This window comes from Callospermophilus lateralis, chromosome 17 (genome assembly GCF_048772815.1).
Source record: "Callospermophilus lateralis isolate mCalLat2 chromosome 17, mCalLat2.hap1, whole genome shotgun sequence".
Lineage (NCBI taxonomy): Eukaryota > Metazoa > Chordata > Mammalia > Rodentia > Sciuridae > Callospermophilus > Callospermophilus lateralis.
The window spans coordinates 67,428,753-67,445,947 of NC_135321.1; the positions used below are offsets into that span (position 1 = coordinate 67,428,753).

Below are 17,195 nucleotides of genomic sequence, written 5' to 3' on the forward strand. Positions count from 1 at the left end.
GCTGGGCCTGTGCCCATCAGCAGGCTGTGCTTGAAATACCAGTGGTGTGGCAGAAGCTTGGTGTCTGCTCCTTGGGGTCCAGATCCTGAACAGTGGTTCAGGTGTGTTCAACTCCAGTTGGGTGTGTTCCAGGTTCACTATAACATGTGAAGAGAAGCTCGCTTGTGTTATGAAGGTGCTGTGCACATGAGGAAAGCAGGGCTGCTTCACCCCTGCAGGGGGATGCTGTGACTCCCAAAGAGCTGTGGCTGTTTCTGAGTACCATGGTCACACACCGTTTCACATGAATTAAATGAGCAGCTGCTGCACATGGGTTGGGCAGGGCCCTGGTGAGTTTAGAGGCCCGGTATGGACCTTCCTTCCGAAGCACCCTTCAAAGACAGTTTCAGCCACTGCAGTTCTTTCCATTAGCGATTCAGATTATACTTGTATTGGAAATCAGCAACCTACTGCTGCCCAGGTATGGCCAAAGGAGTCTGGGTGCACAGGGGTGCTGTCACTTGCCATCACCCCTGACCTGGCAGTTGTCTTCCAGGAACTGTTTGGGGTCCTTCCAAGGGTCTTCCCTGGGCCACCCCTGCAATTCCTGTGGTCTCCACGCTGCTGTGTCATGAAGGGTACAGCCAGGCCCTCCTTGGGGCACCTGCAAGCCGCACCCCAGCATGCCTGCCCTCTTAAGGGCCTCTGCTGAGTGTCTCCTTGTGACCACTCCCCTCCTAGAGGGCAGCTGGCAGTTATTTTAAGATCAAGACAGAATGTGTGCTCTGATGGGCCTGGAGGGTCAGGACAGGCCACAGTGGGGTCCTCTGTGCCATGCAGTGACCTGCAAGTATCCACAAAAGGCTGGCATCCATTTTATCTGACAGTTGGGACATTGGTTATCTGGACTTTGTTTTTGTTTCTGTAAGGAGAAAACAACCTAATCTGAGGTTTGATTATTTGAACCATTAGAAATCTTTTGGTTGCAAATTACCAAAAATGCAACTCAAACTGGTTAACTGAAATTTATTGCTCATATGACCAATAAATCCTGAGGCTGTAGATGAGGCTCAATCTAGGCAACTGGATGGTAGCTGTGAAGTCCAGGTGCGGCTCTGCCTGCCTGCACTGTCTCTTTACCTTTCTGGCCAGTGTCTCTAGTACTCCAGACCATCCTGCCCCTTGGTCACATAATGATGTCCACAGCTCCCTGCCCCACTGCTTCATCCAGGGGACAAAGGATGCTCCTTCAGAACAAAGGGAAAGCTTTCCCCTCAAACCTTGGCTCTGACTGGCTCTCCAGCCTGGCCCTCAACCTGCTGTGGCCGTGAGGTGGAAATCAGTAGTTGAAGGAGCCCACAGGGCTGACCCCGGGGCTGGAGCAGAGCTGATTCCACTCGCTTTGCAGGGTGCAGGGTGAGAACAGGGAGGTGCAGGGACCTTTCCCAGGGAAAGGGAGGAGGTGGGGCACTGACCACATGGGTCCCAAACCCACCCTGTGCCTGGCACTGTCAGCAGGTGGCCCTAAAGTGCCTCTGTGCATATTGACACAGCCCCAGTCCCCTGCTAAGCCAGACAGCTTTCCACGGCTCTTGAGATGCTTTGTCCCTCTGGGTCATCCTCATGGTGACCCTGTGATGTAGGGACATCTGTCCCATGTAACAGATGGGGAAACTCAGGCACCTGATGTCAGCCACCAGGGTCACCTGGCCAGCGTGGTGTTTGGCGAGGCTGGATTGACTGTGCCGCAGTCTGTGGGCTGGAGGCAGCTGCAGGTCTAGGGCAGTGGGATGCTCTCCAGGGCTCAGCGCAGCACAGCGACCATGGCATCTGCAAGAAGGTTGGTGCAGCACCCTGTCCCTTGGCTCCCTGACCAACCCCCTTGCCAGCTGGCCCATCTTCACATAGTGGCTAGATCCTCTTATTGTTTTTAAAAAATATTTATTTATTTATTTATTTATAGCAGAGATTGAAGCCAGAGATGCTTTTACCTCTAAGCCACATCCCCAGCCCTTTTTATGTTTCATTCATATATATATATTTAGTTGTAGATGAACACAATACCTTTATTTTATTTATATATGTGGTACTGAGGATCGAACTCAGTGCCTCATTCATATGAGGCAAGCGTTCCACCACTGAGCTATAAACCCAGCCCTGCATTTTATTTTGAGACAGGTCCTCACTAAGTTGCTGAGGGCCTCATCAAGTTGTTAAAGTTGGCCTTGAAGTGGCAATCCTCCTGCCTCTGCCTCCTGTGTCACTGGGATTATTGGTGTGTGCCACCACCCCTGGCTCCCATTGCTTCTTAAAGCCATGGCTCCTGTTAGTGGAAGCCTATCCCTAAACACTACTTGTCATATTGTCTGCACAAACAAGGAAGCTGATCTGGAAAGGTGCATCAGGTGGATGTCCCTGCCAAGAGGCCCTCCCACAGCAAAGCTCTGGGAGCCATGTTGCTGGAAGGATGTGCCAAGCAGCTGCCAGGGACGAGGCCTCATTGTCCTCATTGAAGCCCACCTCTGGCTCCTGACAGCCCTTACCTGCTACAGGGATGAGCCAGCTGGCCCTGGGGGATTGGGGAACACAAAGCACCCACCTGTCAGCTTCTTTCCCTTGGGCCTCCATAGGCAGCTTCACTGCCCACCTGCCCTTGACATTCATGTCCCACTGCCTGCTTTCATGAGGGCTCACCTTCGCTGTCTGTGTTGCTGGCCTGTCACTATCTCTGATGCTGCACCCCCTTGTTGATGTTGAAGTCTCTCCAGTCCTTGTGTGGACCACGCCCTGGGACTTGGCCTCTCTACACTTCTGTATAGACCTTGGCCTCCTGCTCATGGCCTGCTCTGTCACCTCAGCCTTGATGTTCCACCTGTCCTAAGGCAGAGGCCTATAGCAGGTGTTTGCTGAGGAGGCGGAGTGACTTTCCCAAGCCCACCTGTCCTCACTCACCCTGGCTTCTGGCTCCTGTGTGCCTGTGTCCTGCTGTGTCCCACCCAGAGATACCCTGGTCCAGTTGTTCTGCACTCAGTGCTGCCCCCAGGTGCTGCTGCAGTCACTGCCTGTGTCCAGGCCCTACTCACCTCCAGATCTGCTGCTTGCACTGGGTGAGGGTGGTGAGCAGGCCTAAGCTTCAGGGGGTCTTCCTGTGCTGGACATTGGCTTCTATTCTAGGTGAGCAGGAGGCCTAGGGAGGAAGGGCTCGTCTTTGTGCACAAAGACCTATAAGTCCTTGCCACGGAGATCAGGCTGGGTTAGAGCTTCTGCATCTTCCAGACTCAGCCTGTGCTGCCACCTTCTCCAGGAAGCCTCTGAGTCAGGGTGGCCTATGACCTCCCACCGTGCTCTCCTGGCTGGATTTGTCCTTGGCATGTTGCATAATGCATCTTAACCTGCCTCCATCACGCTGCCAGCATCATAGGACAGGACCCTGTTGTGCCCTTATGCCCTCGTGGTCCTTGTGCCTCACAGAGGCCCAGGTCACTCAGTGGCTCCGTGTGGAGGCAGCACCACTTGGGTTAAGCACTGACATTTCAGGGACTCTGGGAAGGGCTGAGGGGGTGTGTCCCTCCCCAAGCCTGTGCTGGTCAGCATCTTCTTGGAACCATCAGGATGCTGTTGGAGACCATTAAGGTTAGGGACCCCAGATCTGTCTAGTCAGTCTCAGAGGCTCCCAGGGCACCCTGAGGGGTCATAGAGGGGATCACCAGTTGCTACACTATCTCATGCTCACGACTGCGCCTGGGCTGGCAGCATGGGCCTCCAGGGAGCCTGTGAAAGTGAGGACCGGGGCCACCCAGACTGCTGAGTCACTGCACATGTTCACAACATCTCGGATGATTTGGTTGCCCTTGGGAGATGAAAAAGTTTCTTAAATCTCCTTTCTCATGTGAGACCCTGGGTCTCATCCTCAGTACCAGGAAGAGAAAAAATCTCTTAAGCTCTGTCTTTCTATTTCACACAGTGGACGCTGACTCCCAGTCAGGCTAGGAGCCCTCTGTGTGCCTGGGGGGCTGTTGTGGGCATCTGGACAGTTCTGCAGGAAGGTCAGCTAGGATTCTTGGGGAAGCTGCAGACTGACGCAGAAGGAGGCCGCACATTGCAGACACAGACGTACTCAAGTTCTTCCCTTTTCCTGATGTCTTAACCCCAGGAGCGGGGACCCTGGGGCAAGTACAGGTCCACTCCCAGCTGTTCTGGGTGGCAGGGCCTCGTCACATACAGCCAGGGCTTGAGATTTATGAACCAGTTGCCTTCAGTGGCCCATCAGCACTTCCTCTAGAGCATCACAGCCCTTGGGGCCAGGGTTCCAGCAGCCTGCTACTCACAGGCAGTGTTCCTGGTTCCCAAGGCTAGATATCATGTGCTGGATGTCGGCTTTCATTCTGGGTGAGCAGGAGGCTCTCTGTTCCTCAGTACTCTCCAGTCTCCTCCTCTCCTTTATTCTGGTTTTCCTGCTTGTGACACATACGATGAAGAGTGTCACATGGACAACCCGTGAATGTTGTAGTGTCCTAGAGTGATCTCGCAGTGACATCCTCAGCCACTGCCTGCCAGGCTCTCTGCCTGGCCTCTTGCTCCTTGGTCCCCCACCCCCGACCCTTGGTTTCTTAATTAAGTTCTATCCCTCATAAAGAAGTTGCAGGGATGATAGATGTAAGTGGTTCAGCAGAGCTAAGCTTGCTGTACTAAAAAAATTGGGGGCAGGGAAATGGGGGGGAAACATGGGACAGGTTGTAGTAAACCTAAGAAGTAAGATTGGTATGTTTCTCCTGTTTAGAGCAAAAGGAAGAAAAGGAGGAAGAATCAGGACACTACTGCTTCCTCAGAACAGGGTTCCTTGGCTCCATCATCTTCCATTCCCCAGAGTCCAAATTCACCTTCACACTCCTGGTCCCAGGACGCAGCCCTGGCCCAAAGCCAAGCTCCGCATGCTGGTCCAGCTGGCCAGTGCAGGGGTGCAGCCACAGGAGATGTGTCTCAGAACAGGCCAGCACCCCAGGACCACAGAGAAGAAATGGATCTCCACACCTCCATGCCCTCTGGGGACAGGGGCCTCTCCCAGAAGGTGTCTGGGCTGCCCACCTCTACCTGCGAAGCCCACTGTAAGGCTGAAGATGCTGCCCAGAGGCTCCCGCTGCCTGAGTCCAAAGGGGACTCTGAGCCTCAGAAAGAAGCACAGAGGGCCAGGCAGCACACGGAGGTCCCAGCTTCTGGGGTAAGTATTGGGGAATGGTGGCGGGGGCACAGGACGGGCCCTAGCACCTTTGGTGTGCCATGTGGGTGAGACAATGCTTCCTGTCTAGGAGGGCAGCTGGGACTTGCTCCTGGGGGTGGGGGGCAGGAAGGGACTGTTGACCTCACACTCAAGTTTAAGGCCAATGCTGATCTTAAGCCCTTGGGACAGAGCAGCCTTTCATTTGTCTCTGTGGCTCAGGGAGTCTGATGCTACAGCTGAGCCAGATAATCCAGTTAACAGGGTTGGGAAAGAAATGAAAGATAAGGTTCAGTCAACAAATGAGCGCCGGCAAGTCCCCCTGCTTCCAAGGAACACTGCCAGGTACAGGTTTCCCACCAGGGTAGGCCTGGGGGACACTGTTGGCCTTCCTGGCCATCCCTGCTGCAACCTGTCACCAGCCCATCTTCAATCTGGTTATGTGGCACATGTTTGTGGAGAGCTAGGTACAGTGCAAAGGAGACCAAGCCTTCCTTCAGGGAGCTCACTTGCTGGAGGGGGGAAAATTGAGGCCAAACCAGGAACCAAGAAGTGAGCTGGGAAAAAATAGAGTGTGGGGGGTACCAGGAGGATCCCCAGGAGTATGCTGGTTGGTGCCACGGGGGAAGGTGGCTCCTCAGCCAGGGAGGCTGGGTGAGGCTTCCAGGGAGGTGCTGGGGGAGCAGAGGCTAGAAGGAGTGAGGGGTGAGCTTTGGAGTCCCTGGGGACACATTCAGATGAAAGGATTGGCATGCCAAGGCCCGAGGGTGTCTTATGCTGGCCTGTTCTCAGTGGCAGGAACTAGTGTGCCCAGGAGTGAAAGAGGGAGGAGGGCCCAGGCAAGGTTAGGGAAGGGTCCTGAGAGGCCATGGGAGTGGACTGGAAGGACTGGACAGTCCACCTGGGCTGCTGTGGATGCATGGCTGAGGGGCAGCCTTTCAGGCTGGGGCTTGGTTGCTCTTTTCAGGAGGGTGAGACCAAGGATGGGTTGGCTGCTCGTGGAGAAAAACCAGGTGAAAACAACTCAGAGCCCAAAGACCCAAGGAAGCCAGAGGGAGTGACAAAAATTGCACAGCTGCTGTGACAAAGGACAAGGAACAGAAGAATCAGAAAGCCAGTGCAAAGGCCGTCCCCGTGAGGTACCAGGCCACCCTGCCAGGGCCAGGGCACAGGGAGGCCATCCGTGCGTGTTGAGGGCCCCTGTGATGAGTTCAGTCCAGAGGTTGTAGAGGGGGCGGGCTGGCCAGGCTGGGAACTCACACCCTCCTCTCCACTTCTTTCACCCCTGGGCAGCAGCCAGGGGTGAAAATGACCAGTAGAGAAAGTGGAGGTAGGTTGTCCAGGAGCAGTTGGTGACCACAGTGTTTCCTTCCCTCTTCCAGCTGGCTGAACCCCGAGGAGGGGATCACTGTGCACTTCCATGCCATCATCCCCAAGCATGTCACCTTCGACCCCAAGCTCCACATGGTGTTCATCAGGGGAGGAGAAGAGCTCGGACAGCCCAAGTGGAGTGACGCTTGCAAGATGTACTACATTGCGTGAGTCCCGGGTCCCCCAGCACCTCCAATGTGTGTTAGAGGTGATCAATGAGTCCCTGAGGTGGCCCTGCTTCCTGGGTGAGCGTGTGTTTGATACTCCCAGCATGCATTTCTTAGTATCGTTTTGCCATGGCTCTTTTTTCTGTCCTAACTGGAAACAAAGCCGTGCCCTGTTCTAGACATGCTGTCTTGGTCAGTGTTCGTTATAGCTTTAGGTCTGTGTTCTTGGTATTTGAGACCTAAATCTTCTGAGATAATACTTCCAGATAACTGGCCACTAGCCGGTGTATTTTGATTTGCAGGGACTTACATGAGTACGGATCCCTCATCGAGGGCAGCGTTGTCATTCCTAGGCAGAGTCTGGATAGAGCCATTCCTTACAAGTACGTCCTTCACCGTGGCTTTAGCCGCAGCTCTGTGGAGTACGAGTACATCTACGAGCAGCCTCAGAAGGCGGGCGAGCACGTGAACCGCTGCCTGTGTGTCAAGTCCTCCCTCCTGGGCTCCAGAGGTAAAGGGCCTCTCCTGTGGCACCTATGTCTTAGCCTGGGTGCTGCTCTGCGGAGCAGACTGCCTGGTCTGCATGGGTCCTCTGCTGTGCGCTGCCCCTGCTGTGGTTATGCAAGAGAGAAAGTGGGAAGGAGAGAGGACAAAACCAGAGGAAGGGCTGGGGCTGTGGGCAGAGTGGGTCCTGGGTCCCGGGCAGATTCTGGGACAAAGCACGGAACAGGGAGTTGTTGGTAGCCCTTCCTGGAGGCGGCCAGGTGGTGACCGGAAGCAGAACAATGTGTTGAGAGCCTCCCTGTGGGCCTCTGTTATTTGTCCTTGTCACATTTTGCTGGTGGCACTTGGGTGGCTTCCATATTCGACCTGCTGAATCTTTGGAAAGAACCCGCTGCACCTCTTCAGGCCCTCTGGCAGCTCTTTGTCTGTGACCCTCTCTGCAGCTACTGGTTGTCCTGGCCTGCCTGGGCACCCAGCCAGGTCCTCAGCTCCCCCCGGGGCCTAGGATTTTTTTAAAAAAATGTTTTCTGGGTTGACCTCAAGCATCTGGGCTCCAGGGGTCCCCCTGCCTCATCTTCTTGAGTGGCTACAGGTGCACCAGGACACCTGACTATGCACGTAATTTTTAATAACAATAGTGTATTCTGAGGACTTCAGCTTTGAGGCGAGACTGGATTTCATCAGATAATTCCACAAGCAAAGATGGAGTTCCTGCTCTGACAAGTCCCACAAAGCGAGGGGCTGGAGTAGGGTCAGGAGAAACTCCAGAGGAGGCCATGCCTGAATTAGCATATGAACCCTGGCCAACTGTCACCTGGCAGGGACAGGGTAGAGCTGAGGTGGCAGGGCCAACCAATGGGATAGCAGTGTGCACAGCGCCTGCTTTGGGCCTCAGGAGTCCTGCTCAGCATCTGTTTTAATATTTCACTGCTACTTGTGTGTGTCTTTCTACCCATAGGGCTTTTTTTGGTACCAGGGTTTGAAACCCAAGGGTGCTTTACCACTGAGCCATATCCCCAGGCCTTTTTATTTTTTATTTTAAGATGGGATCTCCCTAAGTAGCTTAGGGCCTCCTAAGTTGCTAAGACTGGCCTCGAACTTGCAGTCTTCCTGCTTCTGCCTCTGGAGTCCATAGGATTACAGGCAGGCATCATTGTGCCCATCATTGTGTCTCTGTCCATCTTATAAGTTTTCAGACTTTTTTTTTCTTTTCTTTCTTTCTTTTTTCTTTTTATTTTTTCTGACAGTGCTGGGGATGGAACCCAGGGCCTATGCATGCTAGGCAAGTGCTCTACCCTGAGCTAGATCCCCAGCTCTTTTATTCATTTTTAAATTTTAAATCAGGTTTTGCTAAGTTGCCCAGGCTACCCTCAAATTTTGATCCTCCCGGTTTAGTCACCTAAATTGCCTGGAGTACAGTCATGCACCATGGTGCTTGGCTAACCACTTTTGTTTTCTAATTATTTTACAGTTAACATCACTGGGTTTTCTAGGTCTATAATTGTGTCTCTTGCAGGTGGATCTCAGAGCAGACTTGAATTCAGCCCTTTCCCTGTAGTGGGCACCTGCTAGTGGCTCTGTGTCTGCTGGGTAATCTGCACCATCCTCTTTGGGGTGGGGGTTGCTGTTCCCAGTATGTACCCTGAAGTCATTTATCAGAACAGGACTCAGTTGCTAGTGAGAGATGTAGTTTTAGTATAAATTTTTTTAATGTAATTTTAAAAATTTATCTATGACAGAAGAATGCATTACAATTCTTATTACATATATAGAGAGCACAATTTTTCATAACTCTGGCTATATACATAGTATATTTACACCAATTCGTGTCTTCATACATGTACTTTGGATAGTAATGATCACCACATTCCACCATCATTAATTACCCCATGCCCCCTTCTTTTGTTATAAATGTTTAACCTGCATATGGTCATGTTTAAAACTTTTACTAGGCTTGCTGAACTGCATTGCTAAGCAGAGACTTGGTTTTAAGCTCATCACTGTGGGTTTTCTAGGATTTCTGTCTCTAGAGGTATGGCCATGGTAGCTGATGGAGTGAGTTCTGATCACCTCAGTTTTCCAGAGTCCTCTTGTTTTCCTTCCTTCCTTTTATCCTCTGACTATGCTCCCCTAATTCTGTTTATTTTTTAGACAGGGCCTCCCTAAGTTGCTGAAACTGACCTCTAACTTGTGATTCTCCTGCTTGAGACTCCTAAGGCACTGGCATTACAGACATGTGCCACTGTGTCTGCTCCTCCCCTGTGTTTCTGTCTTCCTAGGTGGTACCTTGGGTTGGTGGGTTTTGAGATCTTAAATGTGACTTTTTTCTTGCTGTCACCCATAGACTGGCATCAATATGATGACATAATTTGCATGAAGCCTCCTGGGACCTTCCAGAAATTTCAGAACCTCTTCACTAATAAGATGAAGAAGGAGCTGGTGAAGGAGAAGAAATTAGCAGCTGCAATCATGCTGGGCCGCATCTTTAGCAACCTCCAGACCTGGAACCTCGTCAACCTGCAGAAATTCTTCACCCAGTTCCGGCAGTTTTATCATGTTGTCCAAGAGCCTATGATTTACGAAGGGAAAACACAGCCCTGGTACAGCCTGGGCCTCGCAGAGGAAGAGGTATCAGGCTTCCCCTGGTCACCAGCAGCTCTGGTGTGGGTGGGCAGGGTCCCCTGATCTACTACAGGTAATGAGACCCTGTGACTGACTGGGGCAGCTGCAGAGGGGGCAGGAGGATCTTTCCATCCCTTCTTTTCCTGCTCCACCTCTTGGGAATCCCTTGCCCCTACATCCCTCCTCCTGATTGCACCTCTGAGCCTCACTCCCAGCACTGATCTTGAGTTCTTTCAAGGTGTAGGCAGAGTTGAAAGAAAGGTTGGAGCCCATCATTGCCCCTTCAGCCACACTGTGGCTGGAGACAGAGATGGCGTTCTCTCTGAGTTCGACATTGAGCTCTCAAGAGCATCCAGGGGTCTCCCAGATCCACCTCACTGCAGGGTTTGGGACTGATCATGTGCTTCTGCTGTCCCAGAACCTCAGTGTGCCTGGGAGTTGGGGAGGCGAGGGAAGTGGGGCCCTCCCCAGAACTCCCCTGCCTCAGGGCCTTGATCCCCTGCCCAAGGGTTCTCCAGCCTCCAGGGCATGCACTCCATGGCTGTGCCTCTTCTTTCCCCTGCATCAGGTGAAGGAACACCTGTGGGAGTGTTTGAAAAAGCAGATTGAACCGTTTCTGGAAGGAAAGAGTGGGGATGCCCTGCCTGAAGGCTGGCCTGTGAGGAGCAGACTGAGGATGGGCCTGGTCCTCCTTTTCCTGGTGGAAAATGCCGAACTCTGCTTGTCAGAAGGTGACTTGACCTTACTATGCTCCATCCTCTGCCCCAGCACCTGCTCTCCAGATGTCCTACACAGTGAACTCCACCACATCCTGGGCACATCTGAGAGGTATCCTAGTTGTTCCTTTTTTTTTTCTTGGTTAGAGGTTTCATAGCCATTTATCATGATTTTTATCTGGTTATAGAGATAAGTGCTTGTTAGAGAAAGTCTGAGCACACACCGGGGAAAAATAAAACCACAGTCATGTCACCACTTGCTCTTGTCACTTTTGTGGCATGTGTGTCATTGCTAGTTTTGTTAAATTCTGTGTTCTCCTGAATACCCTGACTTCAAAAAGCTTCAAAGGGCCAGGAACCATGTCGGCACTGTCATCCCAGCTACTTGGAGGCTGAGGCAGGAGGGTTGCTTGAGCCCAAGAGCTTACCGCCAGCCTGGGCAACTTAGTGGAACCCCATCTGGAAAAAATAAATGAGTAATATAAAGTACATGACAGAGTGTTCCTGGGGGCCCCTCCTCTGCCCACTCAGCACGCCTTAGCACTGGGGCCCAGGCCTGCCTGCAGGTGTCACCTAGGAAAGCTGCAGAACCCACAGGGATGCTGTCCCTGCTGCTCCGCCTGTGCTGGTAGCTCTGGAAGCATACTGCCCCTGCTGGGTCAGCCATGGCCTTTTATGTGGTTGAGGAGACCTCTTCTGAGCTGCTGTGGTCAGAGGATCAGGGTCTCTTCTGCTTCTGTTTGGATTGAGCTTGGGTAACATCAGGTGGCCTTTTCTGAGCTCTTAGCACCTGTGGGTTTCCTAAGTTTTAAAGACCCAGGCAGTTGCTGTGCCCTCTGTGAAAGGGTGACAGTGGTTAGGAAATCTACAAACAGCTGTGCATGGGTGTGAGAGAAGGAAGAAGCATCTATTTCTGTACCTGTGGGACACACACCATGTGTTGTTCCTTTTAAAAAGTGGCTTTGTAGCTGGGCACAGTGGCACATGCCTGTAATCCCTCAGACTCAGGAAGTTGAGACAGGAGGATCACAAGTTCAAGGATAGTCTCAGCAACTTAGAGAGGCCATGTTTCAAAATAAAAAAGGTTGGGGATGTAGTTTAGTGGTAGAGTGTCCCTGGGTTCAATCGCAGTTTGTTTTTTTTTTAAGTTTGCTTTGTGTTTAGGTCTATCATCGCCACACTACCTGGTTCAAATCCTAGGCCCTGTGTGAATTTCTTGGCTGGAAACCGAGGGCCCCAATTCCTCAGCTGTGTGGTATGGGTGGATATGACCCCAGTGGGAATCTGTTGGGATTTGTGATGTCTTGGTGTACTAGGATCAGTCCCAGTGCAGTGCCAGGTCATTTTTCCCTCTTGTCTCCTTGTGTTTCCCGGTCTGAGACTCGGTCTAGGTGTGCCACACCTTGGAATAATGATTCTGCTGGATACAAGTAGCTTTTCTTTCCCTCCTTGGACATCAGACTATAGAGCAGGTCAGACACAGCCAACCACAGCTCACATTAGGTCTTGGTTCTCTTCCAGATGGCAAGAGTACTTGGTCAACCTGTGCTAAAGGTGCATAAATGCAAGAGTTGTCGACTGGCTGGGCATCCTCCCTGTCCTGCACTACTGTATGCAGCTGGCCCCTCCAAGAAAGGACTTTGTGAGCCAGCCTGAGGACATCTGGGCTGGCCTCAAGGGAATCTCCTTCTTTCAGTTTCAGGAAAAATGGCTAAATAAGTAAGTTGTAAAGCTGTATTTATATAAGCGCATCTTGGAATAATGATTCTTTAGCACTTTGACACTGAGCTACATCCCCAGTCCTTTCTTAAATTTTCAATTTTTGAGACAGGTCTTGCTAAGTTCCCTGGCCTGGCCTGAACTTGTGATCCTCCTGTCTCTATCAACTGGGATCACAGGAATGGCCACTGCGCTGGGCAGTCTTTCTTGTTTAACTGTATTAATGTATGTTTACTCATTTGTGTGACAGACACTTAGCACCTCTGTGTGTCCCAGGACACAACCCCCAGTACTGCAAACCTTAGTTCATGGCCTCTGACCTTGCCTTTTGGCTCCCTTTTGGGGGTGGTGAATGTATTTTTGGTAGAGCTTAGAGCAAGATCCTCCTTTTGCTGGCCTTAAGTCTCAGGCCAGAGAACTGCCTGGGAGAAGCAGAGGACTTCCACAGTCTGCTCTCTGATTGTGAGAGTGGTGCACTGCCCCGTGGGGTGGGAGGCTCAGGCCTCATAGAGTGTGGAAGTCTTGGTGGGCAAGAGTACAGAGACAGTGACCATGGGCTCACTGGGCCCTACAGTGTGTACAAGACAGTGGCCATCCAGTGGGGAGAGGGACTGAAAATTGGAAAAGTCACTGTTCCCGAGACGTGGATGCATAGAGCTTGCTGAAGGCTGAAGAGGGAGATAAGAGCCAGTTGCTATGGATGCTCAGATTCTGGCTTCTGCCAGGGGTACTGTGGCCCTGTTGTCAAAGGATGGAAAGTTTCCATGAACTGAGTCTCACTAAAGCTACAGCAAAGCCCTGGCTCCTCTCCCTCATAACTCCTGACCTGAGAAGAAGCTGCTGCACAGGGAGGAATTAAGGGGTGAAACACATAGACGGCCCAGGTGGGGGGATTCAGGGAGGGTGTTTGGAACAACCATGAGGGGGCTGGGATTATGACTCAGCTGTAGAGCACTCGCCTAGCACATGTGAGGCCCTGGGTTTGATCCTCAGCATCACATAACAATAAATAAATAAAATAAAGGTATTGGGTCTAACTACAACTAAAAAATAAATATATAAATATTTTTTAAAAAGAACAACTGTGAGGAGTATTGAAGAGGACCTTCAGAAAAAGTGGACAATCTGTCACAAACAGATGGGGAATTTCAGAAGATTAGTGGAAACCATAGGTATTAAGAAAATAGCTGAGTGGGAAGGCCACACTTGGAGTGGGGATGGAGACTCTTCTTGATGGCTCAGCAGCAGCCTGGAGACAGCTGGGGGAAGGGGCCGAGAACCGGAGGACTGGAGGACTGGGCAATAGAAATGTCATGCTCACACAGAGAAGTCGCAGATGGGAAAAGAAAAGAACAGAGCTTCTGAGGTCTGTGGGTGAAATCCAGGTGAGTAAAGAGGAGAAAGAGGCCAGAGGAAAGAGGGAGGATCGTTCTTGATTTTCCCAGGGCAGAGAGCACCATCTCACAGAGCCTGCAGTCTCTAGGCAGAACAGGGGCAGGCCATTCACATCTGGCACAGTCAAGGCTGCAGGGCACCAAAGAAAGACTTTCTCTAAGGCAGCTGGGGAAAAGACTCACTGAATCCAGGGGACTGTGGAAGGGTGAATGGAGGAGGGAGAGGTGGCATTGGTACAGGGTGCTCAGCCTTGGCAGGGAGGCAGGCTCAGTCACATGCTGCAGTGCAGACCTGTGCTGAGGACATTGAGCTAAAACACCAAAGCAGACTTCAGAAGGACGATTACCATGTGATTCCACCCCTGAGGTCCCTAGCATCTTTATACTCAGAGAAAGAGTAGTGTGGCTTGCCAGAGGCTGGGGGAGGGGAGTTAGTCTTTAATGAGGATAGAGTTTCAGTTTTGCAAGATGAAAAAAGTTCTAGAGTTTGGTTGTGTGACAATGTGATGTCATTGACCCATTGTATATACTGGAGAATGGCTGAAATGGTAAAATTCAGTTTGAGCGTACTATCATTAAAAAAAATAACTTTTAAGCCAGGTAAGCCAGGTGTGGTAGCACAGTCCTGAAGTTCCAGAGACTTGGGAAACCAAGTCAAGTGGATCACAAGTTCAAGGCCAGCCTGAGCAACTTTAAATCTCAAAATAAGATTTAAGAAAGGGCCTTGGATGTGGCTCAGTTGTTCAGTGCACCTAGGTTCACTCCCCATTACAAAAAAAATCATAATAGCAATAATTAACTTTTAAAAACCACTATCTAAAGTAATTCTAGGCATGATTTCCTGAAGTTAGCACTGTTGTATTTTGGGGACCAGGCCATTCTGTGTGGTGGAGGCCATCCTGTGTACTGTAGGATGTCGAGCAGTGTGCCTGGCCCCCACCTGGAAGGTGCTGCTGGTCTTGCACCCTCCCCAGTTCTTAGAGGCATTTGTGTTTCCTGGTATTGCCAGGGTCCCTTGGTTGGTAGTGGGAGCTTGAACACCCCTGCCCCCACTGAGAACTGTGCTTGAGCAGGAGAAAGTGGACTCAGAGATGCAAAACTCCAAGCTAAATAAATGATACATTGGAATACTAAGCAATATGTAAAAGTCAGAACAGGGCTGGGGCAGGGGCTGGGGCTGGGGATTAGTGACAGAGCACTTATCTAGCTTGGCTGGGATCGTGGGTCCCATCTTCAACACCATAAAAATAAAAGAGTCAGAGCAGGATTCACAGAGGAATGGAGAACAAAGGTTTAAAGAACGACTAACCCCCAGTGTGGAGAATCAAATCCAATCCCACACCAAGAGCCTAAGAGGAGGGGCAGGCAGATCCATACCTCTGGAGCAAATGGCAGGAGAATAAATATGGTATGGACATTGGGGAGAAAGCTGTAGACCAGCCAAACCCAGGTGGCCCCCAGGGGCTTCAGTGCCCTGCAGGCCACATGCCTTTTTCAGGTGTGCCTGTGGGCACATGCAACAAGACAGGCTGCATTCTGAGCTGGACCACTCTCAGTACCTTGAAGGTGCTGCAGTCCAAGGTTCCTAACCACAGCTGAACAGGTGGAAAATCCTTACATGCCTGGATGTGTTAACAGCACGCTGCTTCTAAATAACCTCATCTTGGAGTGAGGAAAGGTTCTTCAGAGAAGACGTGGAAAGCACAACCTACACAAGAAAAATTGAAGGGGGCACTCGGTGGCAGAGGCCTGCCTAGCATGGGCAAGGCCCTGGGTTGCCTCCTCAACACCACACAAAAATTTTTTAAATCCAATTTAAGAGAAGAGTGTAAAACTTAAAACTTAAAATAAATCTGAATTAAACATGAAAACAGCTTTGTACTCATTTCCACACACAGATAACTGCCATGTGTGGAGTGCCCTGTCCCCTTGCCTTCCCTGTCCACTGGGAGCCAGGTGCCGTCTTTAGGGATGAAGGCAATGAGCTCAATTGTTCTCATCTCTTCTCTATTTTTGGAACCGTTTAAAATGAAAGCTAAATAGAAATTATTTTTATTTATTTGTTTGTTTATTTATTTATTTATTGGTGTCAAGGATTGAAAATCAAAGGTGTCAACCACTGAGCCACATCCCTAACTCCTTTTTAATTACTTTTTGAGACAAGCCTCATTAAGTTGCTGAGGGTAGCTTTGAACTTGTGATCCTCCTGCCTCAGCCTCCTGAGTTGCTGGGATCACAGGTGTGCCACACACTTCGCTATTTTTTCAGTTTTCATTTGATTCGCTCTGTATGTCTGGTTCCACGATGCGTTGATATCATCTTTAAAATCTGAGCATTCTGGACCTTCCCAGCCTTGCATTTCCTTGTCTTGAGTCTGTTCAGCGCTCTCACTGTTGCCCTGGTCTCTGTCCCGGTTTCCTCATTCAGGAGCCAGTTTCTTGACTTCATGGAGAGCAGGAAGCAGTTGCTGTGTGTGGATGAGTATCTCTTTCGATCCTGGTTCAGTTTGCTGCCTCTGGGAAGCCTCGTTCCCTATATGGAAAACTCCAATGAATACTTGAGTCTCATGCCTGCTCGGGTCCTGGACTGTTTTCTAGGGACTCACTACAGGCTGCAACGGCTTCAGAAGATCTCTAAGATCTCAGAAGATCTCTTGGAGGTTTGTGGTTGGGAATTGGGAGTTTGTAACCTGCTTTTACTAAGCAGTTTGTAACCTGCTTAGTAAAAGCAGGTTACAAACTGAACATTGAATGCTTGTGGGTCTTCTGTTTTGAAGGGAAGTTGGGGGTAGTGCCGAGAAATAATCAGAGAATTGCTGAAATAAGAAGTCACTATTTCTTAGGGTTAAAGTTTGAATTCCCAGAGTAGATTCTGGTTTAGTAAATAGAGCACAAGACAACGGTAGCCATTTGTTATTTATGACTGTTAGAAGGTGCTGTTAACGTCACATGTTTCATAGTTGCTGTCTTTCCTTTTATACTTTTTGAGGTAAAGAAAATGGAATAAGGACTTGGGAATCAATTTAACAAAAGAGGTGAAAGACCTCAACAATGAAAACTACAAAACACTAAAAAAAGAAATTGAAGAAGACCTTAGAAGATGGAAAGATCTCCCATGCTCCTGGATAGGCAGAATTAATATTGTCAAAATGTCTATATTACCCAAAGCAGTATACAGATTGAATGCAATTCCAATTAAAATTCCTATGTCTCTCCTCATAGAAATAGAAATAACAATAATGAAATTTATTTGGAAAAATAAGCATCTCAGAATAGCCAAATCAATCATTAGTAAGAAAAGTGAAGCAGGATGCATCACAATACCAGACCTTAAACTATACTACAAAGCCATAGTAACAAAATCATCTTGATATTGACACCAAAATAGACATGTAGACCAATGGTACAGAATACAAGACATAGGGATAAACCCACATAAATATAGTTATCTCACACTAGACAAGGCGTCAAAAACATACATTGGAGAAGAGATAGCTTCTTCAACAAAT

General features: G+C 50.1%; 1 protein-coding gene and 2 pseudogenes across 2 annotated transcripts in view; all 3 read left to right on the top strand.

The window, feature by feature from the left end:
* LOC143382859 (uncharacterized) overlaps positions 1–3,109 on the top strand; it is a 44,116-nt pseudogene extending 41,007 nt beyond the window's left edge.
* Positions 1–5,118, top strand: part of LOC143382860 (uncharacterized) — a 72,408-nt gene extending 67,290 nt beyond the window's left edge. The window contains exon 3 of the mRNA XM_076837142.2: positions 4,760–5,118. Within this exon, the coding sequence (XP_076693257.1) occupies positions 4,760–5,088 (329 nt within the window). The 3' untranslated portion in view covers positions 5,089–5,118. The remainder of the gene's footprint in view (positions 1–4,759) is intronic.
* Positions 5,119–5,256: 138 nt separating this feature from the next.
* LOC143382708 (E3 ubiquitin-protein ligase RNF213-like) overlaps positions 5,257–17,195 on the top strand; it is an 83,679-nt pseudogene continuing 71,740 nt past the window's right edge. The window contains exons 1-8 of the transcript XR_013154548.1: positions 5,257–5,262; positions 6,239–6,333; positions 6,577–6,732; positions 7,035–7,243; positions 9,581–9,864; positions 10,427–10,686; positions 12,096–12,293; positions 16,115–16,346. The product of XR_013154548.1 is annotated as an E3 ubiquitin-protein ligase RNF213-like (transcript). The remainder of the gene's footprint in view (positions 5,263–6,238; positions 6,334–6,576; positions 6,733–7,034; positions 7,244–9,580; positions 9,865–10,426; positions 10,687–12,095; positions 12,294–16,114; positions 16,347–17,195) is intronic.